General features: G+C 41.5%; 1 protein-coding gene across 7 annotated transcripts in view; it reads left to right on the top strand.

Annotated features, from left to right (window-relative positions):
- Positions 1-246: 246 nt before the first annotated feature.
- The window catches only part of grb10b (growth factor receptor-bound protein 10b), a 208,759-nt gene continuing 198,179 nt past the window's right edge, over positions 247-10,826 (top strand). For 2 of the 7 annotated variants that reach the window (XM_087987203.1, XM_087987201.1), the window contains exons 1-2: positions 247-399; positions 640-742. In XM_087987203.1, coding sequence (XP_087843329.1) covers positions 374-399; positions 640-742 — 129 coding nt within the window. In that variant the 5' untranslated portion in view covers positions 247-373. Of the gene's footprint in view, positions 400-633; positions 743-1,206; positions 1,357-1,995; positions 2,101-10,826 lie in introns of those variants that run through there. The other 5 variants (XM_087987204.1, XM_043690122.2, XM_087987207.1 and 2 more) reach the window with 5 other exon arrangements.

Here is a 10,826-nt window from a genome sequence, read left to right as displayed (position 1 = left end):
AAAATACAACTGATTACGAAGTTAAGAAATCTTCTCCCCTCTCGTAAAGGAAACCACCAAGTAGTATTTTTTAAATCTAATGAACCCACGCAGCGGGTCTGTGGAGATAGTTCCTGCGCGAACGGCATCACACTTGAACCTGGTTCTATTCTCGACTGGTATTCTCACTGATGTTAATGAATAGCCATTTTCCTGCTTTTAAATCTAGCAGTGCTGAGGACAACTAGTGCCGGAGATAAATTGAGAGCACAGTAAAAAACAACAGTTTTTATGCGGAGCTCTGACAATTATCATATTAATAGCTGAGTACACGAATTCAAATTTACCAAGTATATTTCCGTGATGGTTAACTATTTGGCAACATCTCCGCACAATGTATTCTTATCAAAACTGTGTAAGGTAAAAACAGTGATCCTTAATTTAACTCTTGAGTTGCTCAGAGCTATCTATCCCTGTCTCGTTCACGGATTGATCGGTATAATATTAGAGTTTCCTGTGAAATGAAATCGACGTACCTTTAACACTGCCTTCTATCGTGCCTTTTTACGAAAATGCAATGATCTCTCTTTAATATAATTAGTTTACGTAATGTATTTTTCTTTTTGCGAATGATTTCATTTGGTTTATCTTTTTTGTTAGGTGTTCACGAGGTGGAGAGACATCTGCTTTTGAGATTAGAACAGCTAATAAGCGTTCTTTCTGGATCAACTATGGACGTCAGCGGAGCAGACCACAGCTGGTAGTAAGTAATTCCTCAACTGCTGGAGAACTGCTCAATCTGCTATACTGGGCGAGTCTGCAAGGCAATTGTGTAAAGAAAAAACGCTATCGCATCAAAGATAGATAACCTCCTTGAAGATGAATTCTGGGGTGTTCAGAAAGTGGGGTTCAGGGAAGGGAAGGCAGTCAAGTGGAGTATAAACACGCTGCTCCAGATATGATGAATTGGTTTAAACTTTTGGATGTGAGTGGAAACTTTATGGCAGAGCTGAATGGGAAGACCGCTAAAGGCAGGGTAAGCCTGAGAGCTGCCGTCGCTTTTTGGCTGCCGATTGCTGTCCCATAGTCAACATGCTGGGCTGTTCCAGGAGTCTTCCTCAAAGAGGATGCCTGCAGTTGTTGCCATGTGCGTGCACAACTCGACCGGAAATTTGCGGGGGGGGGGGGGGGGAGAGCGCGGAAAAAAAATAATAATCCACAACCTTTGAAAGGCCGGGATCCCCATTAAAGTGAACTAGTGCGGGGAAACGCTAAGACGTGGAACTCAGCGACAGTAACATACACGTACACGATCTTGATCTGGGCACGCAGGAAATTTTACATTACACCTACGGCCGACCACAGGCATTCAAGGAGGTAGGCGATGCTGACGTGTTGGACACCACATTTTACGTATTCTTTCGAAACTGCACCATCACCTCTCGTAATTTACAAGGCAGTAAGGAAAGCTTTCGAGTTTTAACCCTGTCTGCCTCGGTCTCTTGGCGTGTGAACGACTCAGGTTGACTATCATTTCTCACGAGGTGTTATGTGTGTACAGAGTCGAAGACGGGGGGGGGGGGAGGTGGAGGATTCATCCGATCGCCAGGTTTCTTCAAACATTCGTACCCAGGAGTTTTGCACAAGGAGATTTTTGACGGGCTAATGGTATTTCGGACACACTTTCATTCCGTTTGTTGCTCCGAGTAACGCCCCTCCCTCTCCATTCGTGCGTTCCTAACGGCCACGGGCCACTCGTGCACTCGACGGCAGTTCATCTGTGACCCGCTGTTGGGGGAAGGGCTGGGCAGTTTGTGTTGGCGCGCGCAAGCAAGCGAGAGGGAGGGGCCGGGTGTTTTAGCCGCTTGTGTTCGCGCGCAGCGGCAGTTACTTTTTCCATTTTTTTGGGACGGGAACAAAAAGTTGGGATTGTGCGCGCACCCGCAGGCGAGGCGTCGCCATTTTTTTTAAAGTGTCTGTAGCACGCGCGTCGAGGAGGAGTGACCGAGGGAGAGAGTTGTGGAAGTGGAGGGGGTGGGGGCTCATTGGAGAGTCAATTAGTTCGTCGGTGGGCAGGGGCAAACTAAAATCATTTTTGCAGGACTAGCAATCAGGATTGAAGTAAGTGTTTCTTTCCCTAGTCTTTGCTTTCCTTTTGCTTCCCCACCTTACCTTGTGAATGATTTGCTCGTGTATGTGTTTGTTCCCGACAGGAGCAGTTGGAAAGTGTTTTTCTTTGGTGCATTGTGGAATGTCCGGTGCACCACGTAAAGTAGTGGTGAAGGGCGTTTTAAAGCTTGTAGAATAGACGTTTGGGGTGAACAGGAGCTGGAAACCTGAGATCATCGTTTAAACAAGTATAATGCGCGCGCGCGCACGCAAGCCTTTTTTTCAGAGAAACTTTTGACTTCAATTTCGCAGTTACATTCCATCGTATACTCCTACGAAACGAGTTACGTTGAAAAAGTTTAATTGCTGAAAAATCTGTCAGAACTTTTGCGATAACGCATTCTGATGGCTTTGGGATACTTCATTAACCGGGACTAGAGTAAGGCCTCTTGAATCTGAAATACCACAGGTATCCCTTTAATCATAGTTTAGAAGCTATGGACTCAGTAGTAGCGAGGGTGAGCACTGTTGGGTACTTCAAGAAAAGGAATAGAGAGACGATGATGGGGTTAAATAAGCCGCTGAATATTTGCATTTTCTTGGGTGACATCAAAGATAATGCTGGGAAAGTCTGGCTTCCTTACTCGCGTGTGTTGTTCAAGGATTGTGTATTACTGCGGAAACTGTAACAGCATTTTACACAAATGAAGAAGCAACTTATTTCCTAAAAATGTTAACGTCACTTCCACTTGGGTGGAAAACAGCTTTTGATACTGAGATCCTCCAAACGAAGTCAAACTGTAGTTATAGTTTCAAAAGGTTGGAATAGATAGACGTATAATGTCAATTTAAATACCAAATTTCGCCATTTAGTATGGTTGAAATTCAGTTTTTCAGATTGGCTAGTAGAGAAAAGGATGTGTTTTCATAATTACATTGTGGAAAAAAAACGTCTGACCTGTATGGAGCGATATTTCAAGTGGTCAGGTCTACTTTCTCTTGATTGTTCATGGTTTGTTTTGGGGGTGGGAGTAAGTAGAGTGAAGATTGGCAGCGTTAGATAAGATTGGGGAACTATTGATTCAAAGTAGTGAAGCCAAACCGTTTCACATGATTACCTTTTTTTTAAAAAAAATGCTTATTTACTAATCTTACCAAGAATTATTTTCCTTTTCAAAACAAGCAACACGAGAATACAGAGATGAAATGGGAAGGACTTGAAGATTTGGGGAATTTTTTTCAAGGCCTAAGAAGTATTTCTCAGTCTGTTCCAGCATTGAATGTTGATTTGAAAGAATGGCCGAATCAGCAGTTTTATGGGGAATAGTTTTAGTTTAATTGTCACTTATTTTCAATCAAGCAATTACCTGAGGAACTATATAGAAACAAGATGAATGAAACACTTGAGGTTCCTGCTGGCAATTGGGAAATTTGTTTGTTTCATTATGTTGCTGCCATACTGGTAGGATTGTAACATTTTAAATATACATCTGTTAAGTGTTTATTAATTAGCTAATGAAATGGTTTAACTGGTTAAATGTTGTACATGATACTGTGCTGGAAAAGTTTAGCAGAGTGTTGTAACTCTTTAAAAGTTTTCTTGACTGGTTTTAAAAATGTAGCATTATCAACATTGCTAATCCTCAACCATGTGTGTGGAGATTGCTGGTTAATGTTTGATAACTTAAAAGTTATAATCTAACAATATTTCTTTGGAGTGTTTTGTTTCCTTTCGTTCTATCCATCTTCCCCATTTCGGTTTATTTCACCTCACTACAAAATAGTGGACAATTAGAGTCCTGAGCATGGGCATAGTTCCACAATCACCAAACAGTTGGCAGCTATGTCCAAATTTTTCTCTTTTTTTTCTTAAAATGTTTTCATAAAAGTACAATCATTCAGTTTTATAGACTATATTGGCCTAATTACTCATTGTCAAAACTCACCTTCGAAAGGAGGTATAATTTAGAATGGAGTTTGAACTTTGGCCCAACAGTAGCTGTTGTTCTACTGTTACCATGATTTTACTTGTCTTCAATGAATCTCTATGGCACCAAGATTTATTCATAGAATTGATGCAAACTTAGGAAATAAAACAGCATTAAAGTGCCAGTTTACTAGTGAAGCTCAGTGGTTGGAAAGTAGTAATAGGTGTAACGTCTCTGAATACTGAAAAAAAGGGAAAGGGAGAACCATTCATTTGAATACTCTTAGCTTATCTGCAAAGTCTAAGCCTTCGAACATAAGAATATAAGCAGGAGCAGGGAAACTCTTTAGCCATTTGAGCATGCTTTTCCATTTAAAATAATAATGAATGATCTACCCTAAGTCCATCTTGCTGCATTATTCCCCATTCCTAAATATCCAAAATGTCACCTAATTCTTTTTCTGTATCTATTCAATGATCTGAAACAGAATTTCACAGATACACTGCCTTTTTACGTGAAGTAGTATCTCCTCTTCAGTTCTGAATGGCTAGTGCTGCCTTCTGGGAATTTTAACACCTAATACAAGGGAAAAAAATCACAACACCAGGTTATAGTCCAACAGGTTTAATTGGAAGCACACTAGCTTTTGGAGCGTGACTCCTTCAGGTGGCATCTCCAAATCATAATGCAAGGGAGACATTGTTCTAGGATCTACACTTTCAAGCCCCTTAAGAATGGTATTTTGGTGGGAACATCACACATTTTTCTACATTCTGTGGATTGTAGGTACAGTCTACTCACTTAGTGGAATTCTCTCATTCAGTAACTATTTTTGCTATCCAAATTCTATAATAGAGCTGAATGTACCACTTGCTTTCCTAATTATTTATTGTATGTGCATGATAACTTTGTGGTTGACTTTCAGAGGCACTCACTCCTTCCAAATAGCAACATTTCTTGATTTGTTCATCAACAGTAACACCAGACCTCATGAAGTGTGTCCTGGTCAAATGTGAGCATGGAAACATGTTGACTAACAAGTATATTCCTGCACTTAGGTAATGAAGTTGTACTCACAATTTGGAGAAAGAAGTGTAGGTGGCAAGATCACAACGTAGTCAGGCTGTGCTGGTCAAATTCTAAATGAGACAGCTGCTAGAGGGAACCAATGAGAATAAGCATTTCATCTCGTCCTCCAATCTGCAGCTGTCCATGACAAATCGATAAAGCTGACGACATCACATTCCTTATGGAGTCAAAGTTCTGCCTTCACATCGAGGATACCCTCCATCACATTGTGTCGCATTACCACTGTTAAGTGGGATGGATTTGAACAGACCAGTAACTTGACTGTATCACCATGAGGTGCAGTGGGCAGTCAGCAAGAACAGAATTGTACTTCAACATTATCTTCAGCCTCTTGGTTTGGTGTATTGCCCACTCTATCATTACCATCAAGCTAGGGAATCAAACTTTGCTTCAGTGAAGAGTGTAAAAGCATTCCAGGAGCAGTACCAGGTGTACCTAAAACCCGAGGTATCAATTTGAAGGTCAAGAAGGGAAGAAAGAGAAGCTTGCAATTGATCGAAGTTGTATGTGCGCAATTGTGTTAGAGGTCGGTCAGCTCAGTTTCTAGATATCATTGCAGGAATTCCTCTGTACAGTGTCTTATGCCCAAACATCTTCAGCTGCTTCAGCAATGACTTTCCCACTTCTGACCTGATGTAGAGAATGTTTGCTGATAATTGCATTTCGTTAATACCTGGCAGATATCCAGGTCTGAACTGAGAAATGGCTAGTAATATTTATGCCACACAAATGCCAGGCAATGACCATTGCCCAGCAAGACAAAATCTAGCCATTGAATGTTAAGGAGCGATGTTCCCTGAATCCCCCAGTAGCAATATGCTTGGGATCAGTATTGATTAGAAGCTGAACTAGATCATCTATATAAATGCCAAGTTTACAAGAGGTGATCATAGGCTAGGAATCCTACAACAAGTAACTCCCCAACCGATGCCCCAGAGCCTGTCCACCATTGACAAGGCACAAATCAGGAATGTGATAGCATACTCCCCAGTTTCCTGTTTGGGTGCGGTTCCAACAGCACTCAAACTTGCCTATCCAGGGCAAAGCAACTTACTTGACTGGCATCACATCCACAAACATTCACTCCTACCACTGCTCTCATGACGGTGTGAACCGTTTACATGATGTACTGCAGAAATTTGCCAAGGCTCATTGGATAACATGTTTCAAACCCATGATTATCAGCAAGAAGGGCAAGGGCAGCAGGTGTGTGGGAACACCACCTCCAAGTTCTTCAAGCCATTTCACCATCCTTACTTGGAAAATATGTTACCCCTTCCTTCAGTGTAGTTTGGTCAAAATTCTAGAACTCCCTCCTTAACTGTATTGTAGGTATACCTCCACCCCATGGACTGCAGTTTTTCAAAAAGCTTGCTGCCACCTTCTCCAGGTCCATTAGGGATGAGCAATAAATGCTTGTCTAGATAAAAGTCCACGTCACGTAAATGAATTAATAAATAAATTTGCAGTCTTCTGCTATTCGGAGAAAGAAAGTATGCTTTCCTGTCTTGCAGTTGATCACTGAGACCCAGAAAGGATTTGTCAAGGGTAGGTTGTCTGACCTAATAATTTTATCTTGAGAAAAGATGACTAAAGTAAGGGATGGGAATACCTTCGAAAGTTATTGTGCATGGTGAAGTTCATAAGTTTGTAGAAACTGTTAAAGTTGGATGCTGTGGGGTTGAAGGTCAATAATTTGCCAATCTAGGAAATTGGATGAGTAACAGAAGATAGATAATCAATATATCATCAAAACAGTAAGCTGTGATTGTAAGGAACTGTGTTGGGAGCTGTGTCTGTTTTAGTGGCCACAGAGCCAGATTTGTCATCAGTGGCACTGAGTAGTAGATTTAGGTACACAACATGAAAATTATATAATTTAAGTGGGCAAACCTGTGGCAATTGAATTCCATTGGAAGCAAATGAGATCACCAGCTTTGGACGCAACAAAGAGCAAGGTAATTTCTAAATGGTACAACAAGGAGCAGTGAAGAAACTTGATAGTTGAAATACATCTGGTAACTTAAATTGTACAGACAGGAATAGAAAACAATTTCCAAAGCTTCCACATCCATCCTATAATGTGACCTGAACTGTACGCAAAAGTGCAGCTGCATCAGAGTTTTGTACATCTGCAGCATGACATCCTGGTTCCAAAATGTAATCCCAATAAAAGCTAACACAACGTATGCTGCCTTAACAACCCTATCAACCTGGGTGGCAACTTTTAGGGACCGATGTACGTGGACGCCGAGACCCCTCTGCTCATCCACACTACTAAGAATTTTGCCATTAGCCCAATACTCTTTATTCCTGTTACTCTTTTCAAAGTGAATCCCCTCACACTTTTCTGCATTAAACTCCATTTGCCACCCCTCAGCCCAGCTCTGCAGCTTATCTGTGTCCCTCTGTAACCTGGAACATCCATCAGCACTATCTCCAACTCTACCGACCTTAGTGTCATTGCCAAATTTACTAACCCATCCTTTTGCACTTCATCCAGGTCATTTATAAAAATGACAAACAGCAGTGGACCTGAAACATCCTTGCGGTACACCAATAGTAACTGAATTCCAGGATGAACACTTTCCATTGACCCCCACCCTCTGTCTTTCATGATTTGGAGATGCCGGTGTTGGACTGGAGTATACAAAATTAAAAATCGTACAACACCAGGTTATAGTCCAACAGGTTTCTGATGAAGCAGCAGCGCTCCGAAAGCTAGCGCTTCTAAGGAAACCTGTTGGGAGTATAACCTCGTGTTGTGATTTTTAGCTTCGTTGTCTTCCACCAAGCCAATTTCTGATCCAAACCGCGAAATCACCCTCAATCCCATGCCTATGTTTTTTTGTAATAGCCTACCTTGGGGAACCTTATCAAATGCTTTACTGAAATCCATATACACCACATCAACTGCTTTACCCTCATCTCCCTGTTTGGTCACCATCTCAAAGAACTCAATAAGGTTTTGAGACACAACCTACCCTTCACAAAATCATGTTGACTATCCCTAATCGAATTATTCTTTTCCAGATTATTATAATTCCTACCTCCTTACAACCTTTTCCAACAGTTTACCCACAACCGAATAAGACTCACTGGTCGATAATTACCACTGTTGTGTCTACTCACGTCCTTGAACAAGGGGACAGCATTTGCTATCCTCCAATCATCTAGCACTATTCCTGTAGACCATGCTGATAAAGATCAAAGCTAAAGGTTCTGCAATCTCCTCCCTGGCTTCCCACGGAATCCTAGGATAAATCCCATCCGACCCTGGGGACTTGCCTGTTTTCATACTTTCCAGAATTTCTATTGCTGTTTTGGAGCTTTTGAATTTTGTATCATTTTGTAGTTAAATTGATTTGCAATGATGTTAAAATGCAGATTAATCTCCAGATTGCTATTCTCTATAACTCATTGTTAGGTATTTCAGAATGGTTAAATTACAATGTCCAAATTTCCTTGGTAGTAAAGTTCAGAGAACAGCACATTCACAGAAGCGAAATAGCTATTCACAAAATGAAGGATATTCAGCTAACCAAATTTGTTGCAGCCATTCTGTGAAGCAACTCAAATCAGTCCAATTCCCACGATCGAACCATGGAGCCCTTGAACTTTATCTACCTAAAGTGCAAATTTGTTTTCCTCTTTATTTGAAGTCATTGTATGTCGCTGCTTTCACTGCCTCATCGCACGTGTCTGCATCATTACCCCTTGGGTATAAGTGGTTTCTCTAATCACCACCCTAACATCTCTGGATCAAAACCTTAAATCTGTATCACCTGATATTTGTGTAATCAATTAATGTATCATCAATAAATGTCTTCAGTTTTTTGTCTATCGAATCTAAAGCTGTCATAGTTTTTTCACATCTTGGTCACATTTTTGATACTTCTGTCACATATCCCCTCAATGTCAAGACCTCCAAGGAGAACAACCACAGCTTCTCCAACATAATTTTGTAATCCTTCTTCCCTGGAACCATTCTTGTAAATTTCCTCAGCACCCTATCAAGAATACTAACATTGCCTGAAGTGTAGCGACCAGAACATTTGAGGCAATGCCTATGTGTGACCCTAGACCCACAGCAATGTGGTTGACTCTTAAACAATTGGGGATGGACAATAAATGCTGGCCTGATCAGTGACACCCTCAACCTGTAATTGTGGTGACTTTAAGGTCACAATCAATTGATACTGAGTGTGGATCAATACCCCCTTCCACTCATTGAAGACTTATTCAGGGGACTGGCAGGGGGAAAAACCTTTTGAAAAATGGATTTGTCACAGGCCTACCTTCAGCTAGGCGTAGCAAAGGAGTTTCAGCTGCTGCTGATGTTAGTGACAAATGGGACATTTCCATTACAAGCGAACTGCATTTTTGGCATCTTATCAGAGCGGCTTTGTTCCAGAGTCATAGTCGTAGAGATGTACTGCACGGAAACAGACCCTTCGGTCCAACTCGTCCATGCTAACCAGCTGTCCTAACTGAATCAAGTTTCATTTGTCAGCACTTGGCCGATATCCCTCTAAACCCTATTTGCATACCTATCCAGATGCCTTTTAAATGCTGTAATTGTACCTCCACTTCCTCTGGCAGCTCATTCTGTGCACACAACACCTTCTGTGTGAAAACATTGCCTCTTTGGTCCTTTTTATGTTTGTGTCCTTCTCACCTTAAACCTGTTCCCTCTAGTTCTGTACTTCCCCAATGCCAGGGAAAAGATCTTGGTCTATTTATCCTATCTATGCCACTCATGATTTTATAAACATCCGTAAGGTCACTCCTCCGCCTCCTCTGCCCAGGGAAGTCCCTGTCTATTCAGCCTCTTCCAAAAGATCAAATCCTCCAACCCTGGCAGGACCCTTGAAAGGGTTCAGAAAAGACTTCCAAGTTTCGCAACATCCTTTCAATAGGAAGGAGACCAGAATTCCATGTAATATTCCCAAAGTGACCAAACTGACGTTCTATACAGCCGCAACATGACTTTCCAATTCCTGTACTCGATGCTCTGACCAACAGAGGAAAGCATATCAAATGCTGCCTTCACTATCCAATGTGCCTGCGACTCTACTTTCAAGGAGCTATGAACTTGCATTCCAAAGTATCTTTTTTTTTCAGCAACACTCCCCAGGACCTTACCATTAAGAGTATAAATCCTGCTCTAATTTGCTTTTCCAAAATGAATTACCTCACATTTAACTTAAACTCTATCTGCCTCTACTCAGCCCATTGGGCCACCTGATCAAGATCCCATTGTACACTGTGGTAACCTCTTCTTCACTGTCCACTACACCTCCAATTTTGGTGTCCTCTGCAAACTTAATACCTCTTATGCTCGCATCCAAATCATTTATATAACTGATGAAAGGTAGTGGACCTAGCACCAATCCCTGTGGCACTCCACTGGTCACAGACCTCCAGTCTGAAAACCTCCGCCACTATCCTCTGTCTTCTACCTTTGAGCCAGTTATCTATCCATATGGCAAGTTCTCCTTGTCTTCCGTGAGATCTAACCTTGCTAATCAGTCTCCCATGGGGAATCTTGTTGAACATCTTACTGAAGTCCATATAGATCATGCCCATTGTTCTGCCTCATCAATCTGCTTTATTTCTTAAAAAACCTCAATCCAGTTCATGGGACATGATTTCCCATGCACAAAGCTATGCTGACTCTCTCTAACCAGTCCTTGCCTTTCCAAATGCATGGAAATCCTG

The sequence above is a fragment of the Chiloscyllium plagiosum genome, unplaced genomic scaffold (assembly GCF_037043375.1).
Source record: "Chiloscyllium plagiosum isolate Xiang-an unplaced genomic scaffold, Cpla_swu_hap1 HiC_scaffold_5, whole genome shotgun sequence".
NCBI lineage: Eukaryota > Metazoa > Chordata > Chondrichthyes > Orectolobiformes > Hemiscylliidae > Chiloscyllium > Chiloscyllium plagiosum.
The sequence above is the reverse complement of the archived record's forward strand: the minus strand, read 5'-3'. Positions and strand labels throughout refer to the sequence as shown.